We start from the raw sequence: 21,827 nt of genomic DNA, 5'->3' as shown, positions 1-21,827 counted from the left end.
AAGCCAGGTTGCTGTTGCCCTTCTTGGCCACCTGGGCACACTGCTGGCTCATATTCAGCCATCTGTCAACCAATGCCCCCAGGTTCTTCTCCACCGTGCAGCTCTCCAGCCACTCTTCCCCAAGCCTGTAACGTTGCATGGGGTTTTTATGACCAAAGTGCAGGACTGGACACTTAGCCTTCTTGAACCCTGTACAGTTGGCCTTGGCCCATCGATACAGCCTGTCCAGGTCCCTCTGTAGAGCCTTCCTTCGCTGAAGCAGATCAACATTCCCACCCAACTTGGTGTCATGTGCAAACTTACTGAGGGTGCACTCGATCCTCTCATCCAGATCATTGATAAAGATATTAAATAAGGCTGGCCCCAACACTGAGCCCTGGGAACCCTGCTCGTGACCAGCCACCAACTGGATTTAGCTCCATTCACCACAACTCTCTGGGCTTGGCCATCCAGCCAGTTTTTTTACCCAGAAACTAGCCTTTGTTAAAAGATACCTTGGACTGAATGTAACACCTAACTCCTAAGGAATTGTTTTCTGAGACGGTCGATTGCGATTGCACTGTACAGAAATGTGAATATTTTTCATGGTGTCTGTTGCATTATCATGTTGGCCTTTATTATTGGGCCGGTCTGGCCATCCTGAGGAGTTGGGATTTTCACTTTTCTTCTGAGGCAACAAATTTTTTTCTGTCTAATCATTGAGAGGAGCAATACGTGTGTGTGTGTGTATGTAAGCGTGCGGAGTACTCTGTACATATAGCAAAATCCCATAGGTAGAACAAAGCTAACTTTTGTCCTTGTTGCTCTCCTCCCACGTGCTTTATGTATTGTCAGGTAATGAAGTACACTTGTGTGCACTCATGAAAGACTCTGCCTCCTTCCCACCATGCTCAGCTTACTACCTCTATGTTTCAGGGACAAGGCCCCAGGCCAGCGAGAATGTGATTTCTCCATTGATGGCATCAACAGATGCATCAGAGACATTGAGCAGGCCTCCCTTGCAGCCGTCAGTCAGAGTCTGGCCACCAGGGATGACATCTCAGTTGAGGTAAGGGAGATAACACAGGAACAGTGATGCTAAGCAGCCTCACTTACCATGCTGCTTTTCTTTCCATTTGAAGATTCAGAGCTGAGCACTTGGCACAATCTACCAGTGAGGGGAGAAGTGTTCTTATTGGAATCTTTCTAGGCAAAATCATGTACCAGCCAAAGTGTATCACTTCTGGAAAGATACCAGAATCGCCAGGCAAAAGTAGGGGCGAAAGTATTTATTTTTAACCACCCCCCACATATTACTGACTTCCTGTGCTGACATGAGTGACTGATAGTGTTTCTCTGGTGCCTTGCCATGTGGAAGCTGGGAGGTTTCTGAAACTAATCTATTACTGGGAGTCTGGTGATGTAAATGTCAATGTAATTTTTCTTAATGCCTATTTTGTCATTAAATAAGTGAAATCTGGAGTTAATGTTGATATGTTCTCATTAAAAAAAGCTTCCTTCCCCCCTGCCACGCCCTATGGTAATGTAGATCAATCCTGTGCTATTTCAGCCCTTATCTAATTGAGGAAGGGCTGTCATGCCAGACTGCCTACAAAAAGTCAGCAACTCACAATCAGATTCTCAGTTTGGTGTTTAGTGTCTTTTTGTACTGTTGCTTCCTGAAATTACATGGCTGTTTGTGTATTCTAGTGTGTTCTTTGGGCTGTAACACTGCATACCGGAAACATCTCAGACTAAATATGAAGTTATACAAAAATAATTACGGGAAATATGTCATAGATATAATTATTTTCTATTTAAATAATGAAGTCATCTTGGACACCATGATTAATTGAAATAAACGTTTCAGAAAATGGCAGATATTTATAAAGCAGTACAGGAATCTAACAAAGTGCAAATATAGTACTTATTTTCTCTTGTCTTTAATGAGTGAGCTAAATTCCAGCAGCTGGTAAGACATTAAGTGGCTCTGAATTAAAAGCCAGTATTTATGTCTTCACAAGCCCAAAAATATGCTTTTCTTATGCTTCTGTCCTGCAAATGGTATTCAGGAGGTCAGTCCACATCTCTGTTCGTCAGAGATGTCATATTTTTATTTTGTCTTTCCTTATAGGTGAATTTCTCCTGCTAGCTTCAAAGTCTAAAGCAGAGCTTTTTGCTCTTGTGCTGTATTGTCTGCTTTGAAGAATGTTTCTTCATATTTAAACCAGGGGCTCCTGCTGATTTCTCTGATCGGTGCAGTGATACTAAATCTTTGGAAGGGTGAGAAGAGTTGCCAGGTGGGCAGGGGGGCGCTGTCACATTGCAGTGAGAAAGGACACCTACTGCCAAGTTTGCTTCAATCAGCTGGAGTAGGAGGGAGCCATCTTCCCCCCTCTCTCCCCAGGCTTGTCATATATATCTAAAGAGGAGCAGGCCTATCAGGGTTCTTGTTATTGAAACAGGGTAAAGGAGAAGAAATGAGCAGGTACATAAAGAAAGCTGACAGCATGGATATCTGCATCCTACTGTAGTGGATCATTTGAACAGCGTTCTGAATATGTTGGTTGGTCTGAGGGTGATTGTTATGGTATGGTACAAGTTGATAAAAGAACAGCTGTGATAGTAACTGACAATTTCTCTTTATATTAGGCTCTGCAGGAGCAGCTGACATCAGTCGTCCAGGAAATTGGCCACCTCATTGATCCCATAGCTACTGCAGCTCGGGGAGAGGCAGCTCAGCTTGGGCACAAGGTACTGTCTTACCATTGCAAAGGTATTTGAAATCTTGGACAGCTGGACATGAGGGGAGACTATGATTTAGGAGCTTTTTCACTTCCTATGAAAGAGCAGAAGAAAGCATGTGGAAGAAAGATAGATCTGGGATTTCCAAATACTTGAAGCTCAGACCAAATAAACCCATTTATGTTTTGGGCCATCAGATATTTTCACTGAGGTTTTTTGGTGAGGGACAGGTTTGCAAAGAAAGGGCAAATGAAGAAAAGGGAGGGAAAAGCAAAGATGGAAGGATGGAGACCCGTGTAATAGGTGTCCCTACCTCTGGCTGTTGCAGCCAGCACCTGTACATATGTGTAGGTTCTTCTGTCTCTTGTGCTGTGCTAAAGGTGACCGCAGGACCTGGGGCCCATCACCCTCCGGGCTTGTTAAGCAGGTCACAGAGTTATAGTTGAATATGTATGTATAGCAGAATTTGGCCAGTTGATGAAGTCTGGAAAAGGCTGTCAGATCCTATCCTGATCTGAGGTCCTTGCATAAAGCACGCTACTCTATTTCTTGGCCAGCTCATGACAAAGAGAAGGAAGTGTGGGGTATACACAGAGGTTACCTCTGGACTATGGAGGCCCATCTCCTGAAGCAGCCTCTGCAGTCTGAGGAGAGGGAGATTTAGACTGTGGTTTCAGAGGAGGAGTGTGATCTGCCTGCTTTCCATCTTCTGAGGGAGGTGCTCTGCTCCTTTGATTATAGAGGGCGTGTTAGCTCAATTAGGAAAAAATCAGTGATTTAGAACTACCCTCAGTTTCAGCCCCTGCTGCAGATGTTTAGGGCTTGGGGAGGAAGAAAGGCTTATAAAAAATCTTGCGTTCTTTTGGAAGCGTTGTGTTAATATGTCCCTCTGTTATGTTGAGTGTAAGTGTGGAAGAACTTGAGCTTATTAGATCTCTGTCCAAAAATTAAATGTTACAACGGGTGTACCAGAAGTGTGTGTTATTTACTGTGGTTATTACAAGTTTTTAGTAGTTTCTCAGGTAGCAATTCCTCATCCTACATTATATTCTTGAGAGAAAAATGAATACAAGTTTTCTGTGTCAGTGCATTTAATACTGGAGAGGAATCACTTTGTTAGTGTGAGAGCTCTTCCAGAGTTGTACCCAAGTAACTCTGTTTAGCTTGGGATAACTACCAAATATTTCATAACGTCTCAACTACTTACAGTTTTGATTGTCAGTTTACCTAGCCCTTTGAGGCACACGACAGATCAGGATTGTGAAGATACAGGTAGATAGGGAGTCACATTCCTGCACCTGTATGTTAGGTAAATGTTGACCAAAGTCAACAGCACTTTTCTGGTGCCTGTTTTTCCTGCTGAATGCAGAAGAAACCGTTCCTGTTACTGAGGGCTTTTTCCCTTTTTTTGGCTTTAATCCCCTGAGAAGCAAAATAGAAAAACAAGTCTGACTGTCTTAGAATTTTATTGGCTCTTGGTTATCCACATCATCATTTAGATGGAGTAAACCTTCCAATATCTTTTCCTGCACATGAAGTACTGCCATTTTTTTTCCCCATGACCTCTTTCAAAAGCTGCTTATGCTTATAGCCCCTGCAAACGTACCTACACTTGAACTTCTGAGGTTTCAGGTGTACTAGACGGTGCTGCAGCGAGCTATTTGTGCATGTTCTGTGGAGTAATCAGGCCAAAGCAGTACAGGGTTTTTGCACCCAGTAAAAATGGTAAAAGCAGTGTCTCACAGATTTCTGACAGGAACCAAGCGCTCTTCTGGTCTTGTAGGTGATGTGTCAGATGACAGGTATACCGTAAAAATATTCATTCATTTAAAAATACCCGCTTATTTTCTTAGAAAATATACATGTTCCTCAAAACAAGTGTAAGTCAGATCAGAAACTGGGGAAAACAGAGAGACTGACTGCATGTATTTCTGAAGACTAAAATACAGCAACAGAAGCTGCTAGCAGATCTGTGTCTTCAGATATTCCAAGCACTGTATCAAGCCCAAGTAATTAACTGAGGCAAAAATGCAGTGTGCTTGGTATGGTCTTTGCAGCATGTGTATTCCTGTTGGCCTATACCAGCCACTGGGTTGCAGACGAGGACTTAACCACTAGTCTTCCTTTTAGCAGCAAGAAATACTGCAGGGTTGTCTTAGGGAAGTGTTCATGCATCAGCGGTAATGAACTATGGAGGTACTGTTAGGACTTGTGCCTGCTCTGGTGTCTTGCTCAGCAGAGAACCGTCAAGGTCTGCACTGCAGTCTGATGAAGAGCGTTTGAGATCTTAGGGAGCAAAGGTTGCGAATACAAGCAGTCTCAGAGGTGAACAGAGGGGTCCAAATCCAATGCAGTCCGATTTGTTATCTGTCATCCACAATGAAGGTTGAGAAGTTCCTCCCATGTATGGAGGAGACGCTTGTCATGGGTGTTCCCAAGCAGCATGCAGCTCCTGTGACATTTTCAAAAGCAATTTCTATCTGACCTCATGGGACCATGTACATCTGAAGGAGACACATGGCTTTATCAAGGAATTTGAAGGTGAGGGGACACAGAATTACATGGACAGATAATACAAACTAAACACTGTATAGCGCAGAAGCACTAGGACAGTGTGCTGCCTGAGCTGTCCGGTGGTAATCATGGAAATATTGTTCCTCTTAGTCACACCTGAGAAATGGGGTTAATGGCTTTCTGTGGTTGTTCTGGCTTTCCTAGGTAACACAGCTGGCAAGTTATTTTGAACCCTTGGTTTTAGCTGCAGTTGGTGTGGCATCTAAAACACTAGATCATCAGCAACAGATGACAGTGTTGGACCAGACCAAGACACTCGCAGAATCTGCCTTACAGATGTTGTACGCTGCCAAAGAAGGGGGAGGAAACCCCAAGGTACAGTTGCTGTGTGTAACTAAGGGATTATTGAAGAGGGCGGGCATATGAGGGGAGAGAGCAGGCAGGGCAGAGAACACAGCACCTACCTACTGCACGCCTCAGGAATGCTTTTGAAGTGAAAATGCCACTGACTGTCCTCCTGACATCTCTTGGGGAGAGTGGAAATACTTGTGGAAGACAGGATTCCAGTCCGGCTCACAGCATCTTCACAAGGGACACAAAGTCAGGGTTTGATGGCAAATATTTATGCACTACTACAACCAGCAGCAGGTTGAAAGACAGAGCCCATCTGCCTTACGCTCCACACTGCCCAGAAGAAAGGACAGGGCATGCTTTCTGCTGATGAGCTCCATGTGGAAGCGAGCACCATCCTGCAAGCCATGCAACAGCACAAGAAGTGTGCATCATCCAGATCTCATCCCTCCTCCCAGTGGGTGGGTGGCCATCCGTGCCTTGTCCTGCTCCCCAGGGGTGTGACAGACCACATCCCCTGCCATTAAAAAAACGGCACAACAGCGCACAGCCCTAGCTGTGCATACATGTGTCTCACCCCCTCCAGCAGTACCATGCCTGCAGGGTTGCTCCCGACATTTTATGGTGCGCTTCCCACGCCTCGCACTGGGGGATGCTACCAGGCACTGCTTCCTTCGCTGACTGATGCATGTGCCTTTTGCCAAGGGGTGCTGGCCTGCGGCACTACCAACTATGGGGCCTTCCCCTTTTTGGCCTTCTGCACACCCCGATAGGGAGCTATTCTCAGGGGATGCCTTCTTCTACAGCCTCACTTTGCACACCCTGACAGAGAACTGTTGGTATGCAATGCCTGTTCTCTCTGGCATGCTTCACACAACCAGAGAGCCACGAGCAAGCAACACTTCTTCCTCTGGCATGCTGTGTATATCTTTCTAAAAAGCTGTTAACACACAATGCCTTTTCCTCTGGTGTGCTCCATGCACTTTTATTGAGAGCCATTGGCGCCTGGTGCCTCTCCTCTCTGACATGCTTCGTGTGCTTTTATAGAGAGCTGCTGGCACACAAGACCTTTTCTCTCTGGTGCACTCTGTGTGCCCTTCCAGAGAGCCGTTGGTGCACACCACCTGTTCTCCCTGGCATGCTCTTCACACCCTCATAGAGAGCTGTCCTCAGGGGACGCCTTCTTCCTCTGCCATTCTCTGTGTGCCCTCATGGAGGACCAGTGGCTCACTACCCCCTCTTCCTCTGCCATGCTCTGCATACCCTCGTAGACAGAGGCACACACACCTTTTCTTCTGCTGTGCTCCATGCACCCTTAAAGAGAGATGTTGGCGCGCAACGCTCATTTTCTCTGGCACATTTCATGCACTCTCACTGGCGCATGATGCCTTTTTTCTTTGGTGCCCTCAGCGCAAACTTAGAGAGCTGTTGGCCCACGACAGCTCTTCTCTCGTCGTGCTTTGCATGCCCTTATAGAGAGCCATTGGTACATAATGCCTGTTCCCTCTTGTGTGCTCCGCCCACTTTTATAGAGCCATGGACACATAACATCTTTTCCTCTGGCATGCTTCGTGCACCCTTATAGGGAGCCATTGGCATGCAACGCCTTCTCCTCTGGCATGCTCCATGAGCTGTTACAGAGAGCCGTTGGCGCACAATGCTTTTTATCTATGGTACCCTTTAAGCGCCCTGATACACAGCCTTTGTCAGAGGATGCTTTCTTCCTTTGGCATACTCCGCATGCAATTACAGAGAGTTGTCGGCGCATGATGCTTTTTCCCTCTGGCGTGCTTCACGCACCCGTACAGGTAGCTATTGGCATGTGCAGCTTCTTTTTGGCATGCTCTGCTCATCTTTAGATAGAGAGCCCTTGTTACACAAAGCCTTTCTCTCTGGCATGCTTCGTCCACCCTTACAGGGAGCCATTGGGTCACAACACCTTTTCTCTCTGGCACTCTTCACGCATCCTTATAGAGAGCAGTTGTCATGCAAACCCTTTTTCTTCTAGTTCACTTCGTGTGCCCTTGTTGGTAGCTGCTGGCACATGATGCTGCTTCTTTGGTGTGCTCCGTGCAGCATTATTTAGAAATCCATTGTCACACAACCTTTTCTTTCTGGCCTGCTTCTGACACCTTTCTCTGAGCGGCACTCGTGCCTCATTTATTTTGACAGTGTTGTTCATGTGGGGTTTCTTTAATTGTTATTTGTGTTTATTTTGGGGTTTGAGTTGGGTTTTTTTTGTTTTGGGTTTTTTTATTATATGCATATCAAAGTAGATGTTTTTGAAGCAGGTTTTTGATTGAAGATAGGATTTTTTGCATTTGTTATTTTGTTTTATTAATTGTTTTAGAAAAATCATTGTTAATTCATTTATTCAGAGTGTTATTTGTTTGTAGTCTTTTTAACTGATATTATCTGATTGTGATGGTGTGGTTTTTTCATTTATTGCTCTTGTAATTATTGCTCTTGTAAGTCATATGTCCACGTGTGTCTTTTTTGAACATTTTGGTTTGGTACAGAAGTAGACTGTTTCACTGTTTGGTGTTAATCTCTTCCCTTATCTTTGTTTCTGTTACGTACAAGTTGTTTTCATCTCTCCTTTTTTTTGGTAAAGGTCCTGTTGTTTTTGTAAGCACTTTGTAGTCAACGTGTTTTCTCATTTAAGCAAGATGTGTCTGTCGACATTGTTGTTAGATTTAGCTTGTCATCTTTGATCTGAAAGGGGATTTTCAAAGTTCTTATTTTATAGTCTTCATTAATTACACTTTTAATTCACATATTTGATATGTGCACAGAATGTTCTCTGATCTCTGTTTTCTCATTTTCTCTTTTCCAGGCATCTCATACACATGATGCAATCACTGAGGCCGCTCAACTGATGAAAGAGGCTGTAGATGATATCATGGTTACCTTAAATGAAGCTGCAAGTGAAGTAGGCATGGTTGGAGGTATGGTAGACTCAATAGCAGAGGCAATGAGCAAGGTGAGCATAAAACTGCAGACCCCCATTTTGTTTTGCTCTTGAAAGCCAGTCCACATTGCAGGGGGTTGGAAGAGCTGATGATGATTCACTTCAGCGATGGCTGATAACGGGCTGCTATGACTGGAAACCTAAAGATTCTTTGATTTGCACGTTGTGAAATCAACCTGATGTGGGCGGTGGTGCTTGTGTTAACAGCCTACATGGTACCTGTTGGTAGAATTACTAAAAAATATTTTTATTTAGTAATGTGCTGGTATTTAACTGTGAGCTTAGGTTAACGGGCCTTTTGTTTTTGCTTTCTCTTCCTACTTATCTATCATGTTAGTCTGTTAAATGATCAGCAGGCCAACCTTGAAGCAAACTAGTTTCAGAGAAGATTTCCAAGCTTGAAGTGCTCTGCTATGCATTGTAAACTGTTCTACTGAAACGTATAGTTGCAAAGTGTAAATGAGTTCAATCCCAGTAATTAGCTTTTCCTATCTCAAGTTAAAGGTGTGCAGGATTGAAGCCTTCACCATGTAAAGGATTCTTACATTATCTTCTTGCAGGAACATTTTGTTTTGTAACCTTGCACTTTCCTTTCTGCATTATCTGAGAACAACAGGTGTTTTGTCGTTGCATGAGAAGTTGATCTTGCACTTGAAAACTCTGCACTGTAAATTCTGTGTCTTCAATGCTCATAACATGGGTTAAAGTATTTTCTGAGCTTCTTCATATATACTGCTGCGGTCTTCACTTGCATATTTTGAGAGAGAGGAGATTATAAAAATTACTAACACAATTTCATTAATATGTATAAAGTATGTTATTGGTTATGACCTACTATTTCTGCTGTATTTTTCCCTCTCTGTTGCAGCTGGATGAAGGTATGCCTCCAGATCCCAAGGGAACATTTGTCGATTATCAGACTACTGTGGTGAAATATTCTAAAGCCATTGCTGTAACAGCACAGGAAATGGTAAGATATTTCATTAGAACTAAGTGCAAATGTGTTTGGGTACATAAGGAACATTGAATGTTTAGCAGTCTTGTGAAACCTCTTGATAATGCTGATTTTCAATAAACTCTTCTCTTTACGGGTAATGGAGCAAAGGAAGTAACGATTTTGTCAATTTAATTCTTGGGATCTTAGTGGCGTGATCGTAAGGGTAGCCCTCTACAGCAGGAGTGCTGAATTGTACTGTGGCTTTTCTGCAGAAAAACTTGTGTGGCTCATTTTCTATGAGAAATAAAAGGAAAACCTTTCACCTACATGCTTTTTCATCAGCCTGTTTAATTGTTAACTGAAATACCATCTTATATGTATTGGTGACTTCAGGTTACTTGTTCATCCTTACTGTTTCATTTAGCTTGTGAAATAACATTAATATTTTCAGATCCCTGTAATACTTATGAATGAATGCAGATCAACCTCTCAAGGTGTTCTCTTTTTACATTCCTGTGATGCACTTGGGTTTAACAAAAGGAAAAAGGACATTAGTTGAATCAAGGTTTTTTTAACTCATGTTTCACAGTAATGCTTACTGTAATATGTTTGCCTTTTGAAGAGTACTTCCATTACTTGTTCATTTTTGAGAGGCGAGGGGACTATTTACGTATGCTACAGACAGGATTTTTTACAAAACTTGGTTGCTGTTGTAGTCAAGACAGGTTGGTAATTCTGCTATCTATGACATTGCAGTTTATTGGCAAACAGTATAAATTTCTCTAAAACTAGTTTTGCCCCAGGGATGGAATTCCATGGCTTTTACTAGCATAAATTGGAGACAGAAGAAATATCTCTGTTAAAGGGTAGGGTTTTTTTCTAAAGAGAGATTTAGTTAGACATATTGACATTCTACAGAGGCATTCTGCATAGTTCTACGTATTTCTTCTTAGTTCCCTTCCCATATCTTAGACATGTTTTGCATTGGTTCTCAGATTTATTTTTTTTCATTTTTGTGTTCCTGTGCCACACCAGCTGAGACTGATGTAGGCTAGCTCACTTTGGACAAAATAAGGTGGCTGCAACACACAAAACCTCTTCCCCACCCGTCTGAGTAACTGTGTACCTGGCCTGACACCCCGCTGAGTCAAAGAGTGAATTACCAACTCTAACTGCTGCTCTTTGATTACTTCGTATGTTCTGTGAGTGCCTGGTTACCGTGACTCTAATAAAGCATGTTTGCTTGAGTTTCCTCATGGAATTCTTGCTGGAGGACAGGTCCCTTACATGGCAGGTGGTTTACCCCATTTCATCAGTGTGGCCAAACAAACAAGCGTGCTTCTAAGCTGGAGTGTATTAACAAATTATTCTCATGCCTGTCATTTTTGTTTTTCTCTTGCCTGTGTTCTTTTTTCAGATGACTAAGTCGGTTACTAACCCAGAAGAGTTGGGAGGACTTGCATCACAAATGACCAATGACTATGGGCATTTGGCTCTCCAGGGCCGAATGGCTGCAGCTACAGCAGAACCAGAGGAGGTCTGCAGTTTTTAGACCTCTTTATTCTCTGTACACGGTGGCGTCAACATGGGTATTGTTTTACCGTAGAGAATACAATAAATAGAGAGCAAAGTGACAAGGAGTAGTCACTTCGCTTGGTTGCACCAACATGCTTGCAGCCATGGCCAAATGCAATACATCCCTTGTATGATCAGACGGATAATTGGTTTCAAACCATTGGGTAATGGGTTTTCTTTCAAATGTCTTTACAGTGATTCTAAAACAAACATAGTGAATGCGTTTCTACTGCCTTTGCTTCATTAGCCACTTTTGTACACAAAGCACTGTCTATACTATGTGTGCTCTGTCTAATAGTCAAACAGATGTGCTACCTCTGGCCCACTGACACTTGAAATGTGGGACAGGACAGCGCATCTATTCCCAGAAGAATTTCATTTGGTCTGCTGTCACTTGATTGAATCTGTGACATGAACCGGGTCAACGTTATAGGTGTACTTTGGTGATACGGATCTGTCTGTTTTACAATGTTCTTCTATTTCCTCTAAAAACAGTCTTAAAGACACAAAGTATATGCAGCCAGACAAAAACTCTACTGAGTTTGTTTTCATTGGACAGAAAGGAACTGATGAGCATAGTGAAATTGTGTGTCTTTTCAAAATGCTGTGAAATCTTAAAATATCAAGTTATTTACGAGTATCTATCGTTAAGTACAGTTTCCTTCTTAAAATTTGTGAAGACATGTCATCTTTGGGCTTTGATGTCAAGCTTTCCCTTCTCCAAATATACTCTCTATTCAGTGTGCCTTCACAGTTGGGGCAGAGCTGCACATTGTACTACTGAGTACATGTTTACTGAGAACACGGCTCAATTTTACCACTGCTCACATTCACGGGTGTATAACAGTAGGAGTTAGGATTTACAGCAAAATTTTTTCAGTGAATGTTCAAAACTTCAAACTGGCTTCGCTCCTGAGTCTCTTCAGCCCTTTCATTGCTCTCCATACATGTGAATTGTCTACGGAGCAAGTTTTCTGCTAGGAGTGCTATGAACCAGCAGATTTTTAACAACACTTGGGGACAATGCAAAAGATGTAACTTTTTACTTCATAAGCATGGCTTTTTATGCTATAAGCCTTGTTACAAAATTACCCAATCAAAGAATAGAAACCTTTTGTCAAAACCTCAGTCCAGCCTCAGAAAGAAGCAGCTTGTGATTATAGTGGGTAATTCCATAGACCAAGACAGAACCTCCTTAAATTACTTGGGGCTTTCGCTTACAGACAACTTGCAAATACAAAGAAAACTTTTAATTATTTACTATATAGCTTTCCTTCTATCTCATGTGTTTTGATGAATTACAAATACATATATGCTTTTTTATCTAGCCTGTAGCAATTTCAGGTATAACTTGCCATCCTGAGAGTGAGATGCAGGCAACCAGTAGGAGCACAAGTGTCTTTTGCTGATGGGACATACAGTCTTACACGCCACATGCTAACAGGAATACAGACTATTCGCCTCGGTTGCATTAACCTGTTAGAGTAGCTGCTTCATATTCTCTGAGCACAACTATAGTAATCCTTTCACCTCTCTCTTCTCATTGCATGCCTCTGGTTATGGAGCGTAGGCAAGCTTTGTCGAGATGGTGTGGGAGGGTATCTCACCATCAGCAGATCTATCAGATTATCTAGATCTTCAAAGAGTTTTTGACTTTTATTATGTTCTGCCGCTGTTAGACTACTTGAGTGTTTCGTGCTTAGTAGCTACGTGAAAAGCAATGGCTTGCATTCAGCTTGATATTGTTAAATTGAATTACCATTTTTGCACGTTGCTTTCTGCCTGAAGTTGAAATAATTCCATTTGTGATACTAATGGCTGTGATTCCTATTTATTTATTAATCCCAATACACACCTATAAATCTAAGTACACACAGGTACTAAAACTTTCACGTTTCTAAACAGGGACTGTGCAGGTTATGCTGTAGGATTATTAATAAATCAGAAGTGGTAAGGGCAGGATTTTCCACGTTTCAGTGCTCTGCATGTACGTGGCCAGTTCTGGAGAGCTGAGACTCTCTACAAGATTCAAAAACAAACAGAGTCATATACTTTTTGACACCGTTTCAGCAGTGTAGAATAAATGCATACTTTTCACATTGTGCATACCTTGAATATGTTTGACACTGACGGTACAGTTCTGGGATATGAAGCAGCATTATTCGAGCATGGTGAAATTGTGTGTGCTTGAATTACATATGCTTGACTTACGTACACACTTTCTGCCTTCTCTTTCCCAGGGTCTGTTTCACTGGTGCTCCTGTTTCATCAGCTATGCTACATGCGTAGATGGTATTACATCTGTCCTTTTTTTCTGATCTCTGTAGAGAGCATAGTGATGGGCAGAATATTGGTAATAAAGAATCATCAGAGTGACCATGTTTCCGTTTGTGTTGACACAATGTGCCGGCATGACATTTATTTATTCACTTTGATCTTGCTTCCTTTCTCCCTGTAACTCCTTTACCATCTAGATAGGGTTCCAGATCAGGACTCGGGTGCAAGAACTTGGCCATGGCTGTATCTTTCTTGTGCAAAAAGCTGGAGCTCTCCAGATTTGCCCTACAGACAGCTACACCAAAAGGGAGTTGATAGAATGTGCTCGTGCTGTCACAGAAAAGGTGAGACTCTGTGTTGCCCCACAGTGTTTATGTAGTGAGCTTCCCCTGGGAGTAACACCAGGCAAATTATTTGGGTTCAGGAATTATTTTTTTTAACTTCCCATTATAGTACAATACTGGCAGAATTACACTAAGTTCTTACTTTTCTTTCAAGTGTTTGATGCACTTCATGTGCTAGCTTAGCCTGTGATTAGCCCTTTCTCATGTCTCATAATAAAACTTCAGCCTCATATCAGGGGGAGACTGGTCGATAGCTAATCCCTAAGACATGACATGGCACTTGTGCCTTATGAGGCACTCCCTTGGAAATACTAAGTCCACGTATATGGCCACAGTTACTGATATGAGGTTGGTTGGTGACACGTGATTTCATGTAGCGATGTCCTCCCCTTTTAGGACTGGGCCAAGCTAATGCACTTGGAACTGCATCTTCAAACTGTCTGGGGCTTCTTGGTCTTTGGAAACTTCCACTTGAAACAGATGGCCTGGGTAGTTTGGCTTTGCTAAACCTTTTTTGTGGCCTCTCTCTCCTTTTGCTGGGGACAAACACTGAGAGTCAAATGTCAGTTACTTTCAGATTTCACCAAACTTCACTTGTTCTGCCTTGTTAGTGTGCTCTCAGCTGCACAGATTTTCCACTGTGTCATGCGCCAGGAATATAAGCAATTTCAAATTTAGGCAGGGGTAGACAGTATCTTGTAAGAAGAGTTAAAGCTGGTAAGAAGACTAATAATGGATCACAGGGACAACCTATTCGGTGACAACTCTGAATCTGAACAGAACCTCAGGAAGAACTGTACTGTTAGAAGTCAGTATACATATATCTTGCAAAAGCAGAATTCAGGACCACAGTCTGGTATGAGAACAGCATCTCAGCTGTGGAGCTTTGCAAGTACAATGGTAATTAGATTAAATGGACATCTCCTAGCTTTTTTAATTATCAGAAATGTTGCTAGATATAAAGCCATATATTGCCTTTATATAATTTATAATTTTCTATAAATATTTAGTATCTGGATTTAGAGAATCTATACTTTCTATTTCTCTGATGTTAAAGTTTATATCCATGTACTGTACGTGCCTCCTGGGGTGCTTGAGGCCAGTGTTTATTTGCAAGTGTTAGGGAGAAAGCAGTAGCTCTTGGCTTTGACATTTATCCTGACAAAAGTTCACTACTTTATCTCTGGCTGTATTTCAAAGAAGTTTTAACTGATGTGTGTCATCCTATGATGAACAGATCACTTCATTCTGTCTGAAAAGTAGACTTCCCACCTGAAGTCCCCTTTAATTTGAGACAATCTTTAGTCATCATCATGAATGCTGCACAAAGAGAGCAAATAAGGGAAAGGGGAAAGAAAGTTTTATTAAAGTTTGAAAAATGATGCTGTGGAATGAAATTTCCATTGTTGTTTTGTCATGTTAATGAGCTTGCTTAACTCAACATCCCGTAATGAGGCTTTCTTTCAATGACCACTGTGTTGCTTTATGTTGTTTCCAGGTCTCCTTAGTTTTATCTGCCCTTCAAGCAGGAAACAAAGGCACGCAAGCCTGTATTACTGCAGCTAGTGCTGTGTCTGGGATAATTGCAGATCTAGACACCACTATCATGTTCGCTACTGCTGGAACCCTTAATGCCGAGAACAACGAATCATTTGCAGACCACAGGTCAGTGTAACTGAAAAGGACGGAAGAGCACGTGCACAGGGGAACAGTAGAACTGGCAGAAGTGACTGGCATGTGGAGATAAATTTTTACTTTTCTAAATTCCCATGAATGAAATTAAATGAGGCAGAGGAGTGAGAAGAGAAATAGGAAAATTGGGATATTGATAGAGGACAGCACACTTCACATTGGTTATTTCTATGAGGAAAGAATTATAAAAAGCTGGGGAACATCTGCCGACAGCATTTCCAGCAGAAGACCACAACTGTAGCACTATTTTGGCTTTTTTTGGTTTTATTCAAGCCATGTCATTGCACAGACCACCATGCACTGTTATTCCAGTTGCAAAAATTAGCTATCCATGACATTGAAGAGGAATCTTCCGTATGCTTTTATCCAACAGCTGTCTCGACTGTCTGGCTATTTGTCTTGCTAAATCGTGCTTATGGTTAATGCTGTTGTAGACAGCAGTGATAGAAACAGCCCAGCTATGCCACGCATTTTCCCCTTCAGCAGACATAAGCCCATTTTCCCTTCAAGTAGCATCTGCAACAAAATAATCCCACAGCATTTTTCACCACGTTAAGAGGTTGGCAGTGTCTGATTGTTACTTCCTTTGCAGTAAAATCCAGGGCTTCACAGCCAAGACACTGACTTACTGCTTTGCAGCCTAGGTGGCAATTGTGTGGTCAGCATTTATTTCCTGCCTTGCCATTTGCCCAAGAAAGAGGAAAGATGCAGTGCTGTGTAAGTTGCTGCCATTCTGCAGACTGAAAGTCTGGGTTTTTCATACAAGTGCCATTAATTTCCAGGCTGACATTTTACATTAATATGGTTTTAGTTCTCAGTTAATTCGACTTATTTGTGAAGTGCATACTCAAAATGGTTTCTTCTTTTACCCAAATGTTGCTTTGGATTTGTTGTCCTGACACATCGAAACATGTATATGGTGGGGGGGAACTATGACTAGGTCAGATTGTCTGTTCCTTTTGCCATTCTTGCTACTGCCTTCCTCACAAAAAATTATTTTAGTTTCCTTGCAATATGCTAATTAAGATGGAGGTTTGACAGCTGTTACTTTCCTCACAGCACAGCCAGATTTTCTTTCCATGTTAAAATGCAGTGCTCTCTTCTGCTACTGCCCTACCTCATTTCTTTTCAAGATGGGGTCATTTTAATCAATTGCTTTGCATCTAGCCCAAAAGATAATACTACCATTTTAATAGACACTGGTGTGATGACTTACATCAGCTCTGTTACGTAGCTGTTAGTCACCATAACATTAAAAACCACGTTTTTTTCCTCTTCTCCTTTTCCACGTCCTTCCCTGCTTCCCCCTTTTTTTATTTTTTGCTACAGGGAAAATATCCTGAAGACAGCAAAAGCTTTAGTTGAAGACACAAAATTGTTGGTTTCTGGTGCTGCCTCGAGTCAGGACAAACTGGCCCAAGCAGCGCAGTCATCAGCTAATACAATCACTCAACTTGCTGAGGTAGTAAAATTGGGAGCGGCTAGCTTGGGATCCGATGATCCTGAAACACAGGTGAGATGTTTTAAGATTTTCTCGTAGAGAAACCAGAGACTATTTTCAATTGATAAGACTTTGTGAGACTTCTGCTTTTAAGCAACACAGTAGGGTTCATCTCTTCCGGGACTTTGTTGGATTTACTCAGACATCACTCTCCTTTTGGAAACAATCAAGAGGTTAAACCATTGAGTGGAACTAGACAGGCCTTTGTATAATACTTCTGCTTTTATTTCATGGGTGTGTTCTGGCTGGGATGCTTTTGGTAAAGTATTTGTCTCATTTTTACTAAGTTGTGGTTGGACCTGTGACTCATCCCAATTTTGTTCTAAAGAGCTTGTGTGACTTTAAACCTACTTATCCAGCTTGCAGCTGGGCTTTCACTATGTGTTACTTGTGTAAGCTAACAAGCTGTTGCCATTCTCTAGCTATATCTGAGTTAATTTTCATTTAAATCAGTAACTTCAGCCTTCAGTGTCGATTATGTAAAATATTTGTTCAGTTGTTTGTTTGGATCTTGGTGAAATGGAGGTTGGCAAGCATATTGCAGATGTGCCTGTGGTGGTACCAAATTAGTTTGAAAAAGCCTGCTCGTTTGCATAATGCTCTGAAAAGAGATGCGTGTTCTGTTTTGCTTGACCTGTATGATGGACTAAGCTTCCAAGATGGTCCTCCCTAGGAAAATACTGCTGGAAGCGCTTTTTTTTAACATGTCTTTTTTGTTTGGTTGGTTGGTTTTTGTTGTGTTTTTTTATTGTTGTTGTCGTTGTTTTTAAACAGAATGATTTTCATAAACTAGCAACATTTGCAAAACATTTATCATATGTTGGTTTTCTCTATAAGTAAAGGCCAAAAATACAGTACCTAGAATAAACCCTATTGTGTACAAGTAACTTTTTATTTGGAGCAATTTTATACTGCCAGTTTGAAATCGTAGGTGCATCACGTGTCCTAAATGGAGCATTTCTAATAGCTTCTGTACACGATACTTCAGCATATGATTTTTCCATAGCAGCAACACTTGCTTTACCTGGTGCAATACAGTTTCAGATGTCTTATACATCAAGTTGCCACACAATGTAGGCAGTTGGACAACAATCACATCAGTCTCGGGTTTTTTTTCTTATTTCCATGGTCAAAGAACTTCTGACCTACCAAAAGGTAAATAAACGTTTCAGGAAAAGCAAAGACTTGGCTTCTATATAAGTTACAGTGAACTACAAACATTAAGGAATGAAGTTATTTTCGTATTATTTATAATGCTACAGAAATGCAGTTATTGAGAAGTGATTGTTCTGTTCCACACCTTTTTTTTCCCTGAGCTTTCTCAATTTCCATGCATCTTTCAACATTTTCCTTAAAATGAACTCTCTTGAATTAACAGCAAAATACTAAAACCATTTAATTTTTCTGCTAATGGAAAGAGCAAAGGAGAAGGCGTTGGAGGAGAGAATTATTCCAATAATACCCTAAAATAATTAAGAAGCCTGTTGTAGTGCCTGTGTTTTGTCTAGGACTTCTGTCTTTGAGCTCAGGTTTAAGAGACAATATCTCCAGATTTTACTTCTCCTGACTTTAAGGCCAATCAGGTTATTCAGCATTTAATTCTGTATAGCCTTCTACAGAGGTTCAACTTCCTTTTCCCTGAAAGAATGTCTCCCTCTAACACCTAGCCATAGCAAGTACATTTGTTCTTTCAAGCAGGTGATTTCAGAATTGGTACTTAGGTGTAGCATTAGTCTGTAAGCTTATAATCAGTCTCTTTTCTTACTCTCATGCCACTTTCACCCAAAGGGTAAAGAACATGGAGAAAAGTAAACCTCCTCTTAGGGAAGCTCAGAAGAAGGAAATCCTACCTGCAATCAGCATTTCAATTTCTTCACAGGAAATAGTCACTTTTATAGATTCTGACTGGTTGTATGAAATACTGTAGCTATCAACACAGCTTCTCCTCTTCTAGAATATTATGTGTTTTACTGGGGAGGAGGGAGAGCAGTACTATTTGTGTACCAGTAGTAGATTTTTTTTTTTGTGTGTGTGTCCTAAAAATCACGCCCTCATCCAGGCTACTGTTTCTTGCATGAGTCTTACAGCTATTTCTCATTCCTATAGGTTGTCCTGATCAATGCTATCAAGGATGTTGCAAAGGCCCTTTCTGATCTCATTGGTGCTACCAAAGGAGCTGCCAGCAAACCAGCAGATGATCCATCCATGTACCAGCTGAAAGGTGCTGCCAAGGTAAAACCTTATTCTCACATTTTATTTTAAAGTATCTATGCAATCACACTTGACAGACATGCTAAGTTTGGATTTCAGCAATTTCTGATTGCCTGAAATCTCGTCTCTTTCTTTGTTTCATTACCATCCTGGGATAATATGGAAAAATAAGAAGGCACTATTGAGTTTCCATGAAGCTATCCATTTTTGTAGGCTGTCAGATGACTTTTGATGAAAGAACCGTAATCTTTCTGAAGAGAAACTTCTTTCTTTTGCAAGCCCATGTCTGAGGGCAGGTTCTCCTTTAATAAAGTTATAGACTAAAATTTATCCAATATAAAATGGTACCTAAATACTGCATTCTAATCAACAACATATGCTCAGAATGCCTGAATCCAGTACCCTGGAAATGTTGTGAGTTTTCAATTTTTTTGTAAAATTTTTGCCAGAACACTCACACTTAAGATGGCATCGCTCCACAGTTAGTTGTGCTACATTTCTGCAACTTACAGGGAGCTTTCAGAAACTGGCTGACAGGAAAGTTGGTATTTAGTCCCATAACAGGTACAGTTCATGAAGCCTCTTAGGCCCTATTAGAAGTAATAATGCTACCCAGCTTAATTTGCCTTGATTCACACTCTGATGTCCCTGAAAAATGGGAGGAAGGAATCACTTATTTTTGTCTTCACCTCTCTCTTCTTCAGGTGATGGTAACAAACGTCACATCACTTTTGAAGACTGTTAAAGCAGTAGAAGATGAAGCTACTCGAGGGACAAGAGCTCTTGAGGCCACAATTGAGTACATCAAACAGGAACTCACGGTACAGAACAAAATAGCCATACATGGCTCTTACACTGAAGCCAGCTTGCCCAAGCTCTTTTCCTCAAGCTGTGCTTTACTGCCTGGTGGTGCATTGGATGCAATGCAGTTGCAGGTCATCTCTGAAAGGACAATTACATTGCCACTTCAGCCTATCTACTTTCAGATGTTACTAGTGCCCTCTTTGAGATTTGAGATACTGTCATGTACAAATGTGGAAGCAACAGCTTCTTTGTTCTTTAGACATTAAGCTTTCGCTACAGATATTCTTTTATGAGTCCAATAGTGTTCACTTTTTTTTGATTCTGGCTTTGGTAGTGTCTCCTCAGCATCATAGCCATATTGCACCTGCAGTTTAATCTTGTTCCTATTTTTCCTTCATTATGAAACAATACTGCCAGAGGTCCATAGCCTGCTATATGATATTCTGTCTGAGCAGGAATTAACAACAGCATGGAATTCTCTCCCGAACTAAGTGTTAAACCATGACAATTGTTTTCCTTGCTCTGTAAGATATAAAAGTATAGCCTCCAGCTGCAGCTTTCAGTTATTTTTTTCACTAGTACGCTAGTCAGTGACATAAATTAATACCTACATGTTTGTGAAGGAGCCTGATTTTTTCCCTTCCTTTACTTACAGTCCATTTTTATTAAAAACGTATAGGCACAGTCTTCAGCAGAAAATATTCTGTTGTATAGTCTGTGGATTAGAAATTCTTACACTGTAACTGCACTGGCACAGTTCTGCCTTGCCAAGTGCTCTCCATAAAACATGTGTTTTCATTGTGTGAGCAAAGCTGTTGTAATGAAGAAATAACTCTTGGTTTTTTGGGTTTTGTTTAGTTTGGTTTTGGTTTAGTTTTTTTAGTATGTGTATATAGTTGGTGGGAATTCATTCAGCATCTGCAGTGATAAAAACTCTTGATCAGTAATGGTCTGTATGATATCTAATGCACATTACTGTCATGTATCCTCATGAAGGCCTGGCTAAGTTACATTCTTTCCCATAACTCTGATCTAAAACCTGTCCAGATCTGTCACTGAAGGATTGTGCATTATCACATCTGCTTTCTGTTTGGTTGGTATCTCTTTGAAATGTCCCACCTCTTCCTTTTTCTTTTGTCAGCATTGCTTAGGAATGGGTCTGCGGTCATGGTGTTGTCATCTCATGGGGAGAAAAGTGGAGTCCTAGGAGAGGGTTGAGAGGAACCAAGGATGGCATGTTATGTGCTCAAAAAAATGCATCAAGCTTGACTTGGAACTCCAGGGACTGAACCTGAGCAACATTGAAGGATGTCCTTCACATATTTAACTAGACTTTATTTTTTAACATCACTTCTGTTTCTGGAAAGAGAAAGTGGAAAACTGACGAACCGGGAGCGTGGGATAGACCAGGCTCATTTCTGTCCAGACATTTGCATCTGTAACCACTAGTCTGCTTATGTTGCATTGTGTTTAGGCAGGAAACCTCTCCTGATTAATTGTGTACTCCATATTGCCCCTGCACAGTAAAAGAATGGCAAGCAAATGCAGACTAAAGATTGGGAAAAGGAAATACAAAAGTGTAGCTCTTATTACCTAAATCTTACCACAGTTCATGTATTCAAGTATTCGTGGGAGCAGTGTGTACTGTCAGATAATTTGAACTATTTTCACATGATTCACACTGCAAAATTATATCTTTAGGTTTCTAAGGTACTCTAAGTATAGTGTAAGAGACAATGCTCCACCTCCACTCTTTTAAGAGACATTGGAATATTTTAGTGATGTTTTCAGTCTCTCCTGCACTGTGCTATCAACAAGGGCTTGGTTGGGCCCAGCCTTTGCAGGGGAAGGATCTCCTCATGTGAGTAGGCCAGCCTAAGCAGCAGTCAGGATGACACAAAGAATATAATTAAAGCAACAGTGATT

At 41.4% G+C, this 21,827-nt stretch overlaps 1 protein-coding gene across 4 annotated transcripts in view; it reads left to right on the top strand.

Moving 5' to 3' along the window:
• The window catches only part of TLN2 (talin 2), a 221,548-nt gene that overhangs the window by 170,967 nt on the left and 28,754 nt on the right, over positions 1-21,827 (top strand). For 3 of the 4 annotated variants that reach the window (XM_075100095.1, XM_075100094.1, XM_075100096.1), the window contains 11 exons: positions 916-1,048; positions 2,632-2,733; positions 5,443-5,613; positions 8,426-8,572; positions 9,429-9,530; positions 10,915-11,034; positions 13,547-13,693; positions 15,192-15,358; positions 16,715-16,898; positions 18,993-19,118; positions 19,802-19,918. In XM_075100095.1, coding sequence (XP_074956196.1) covers positions 916-1,048; positions 2,632-2,733; positions 5,443-5,613; positions 8,426-8,572; positions 9,429-9,530; positions 10,915-11,034; positions 13,547-13,693; positions 15,192-15,358; positions 16,715-16,898; positions 18,993-19,118; positions 19,802-19,918 — 1,516 coding nt within the window. The remainder of the gene's footprint in view (positions 1-915; positions 1,049-2,631; positions 2,734-5,442; positions 5,614-8,425; positions 8,573-9,428; positions 9,531-10,914; positions 11,035-13,546; positions 13,694-15,191; positions 15,359-16,714; positions 16,899-18,992; positions 19,119-19,801; positions 19,919-21,827) is intronic. The other variant, XM_075100097.1, reaches the window with a different exon arrangement.

The sequence above is a fragment of the Phalacrocorax aristotelis genome, chromosome 7 (assembly GCF_949628215.1).
Source record: "Phalacrocorax aristotelis chromosome 7, bGulAri2.1, whole genome shotgun sequence".
NCBI classification, from domain to species: domain Eukaryota; kingdom Metazoa; phylum Chordata; class Aves; order Suliformes; family Phalacrocoracidae; genus Phalacrocorax; species Phalacrocorax aristotelis.
This window is presented reverse-complemented; position numbering and strand designations above follow the sequence as displayed.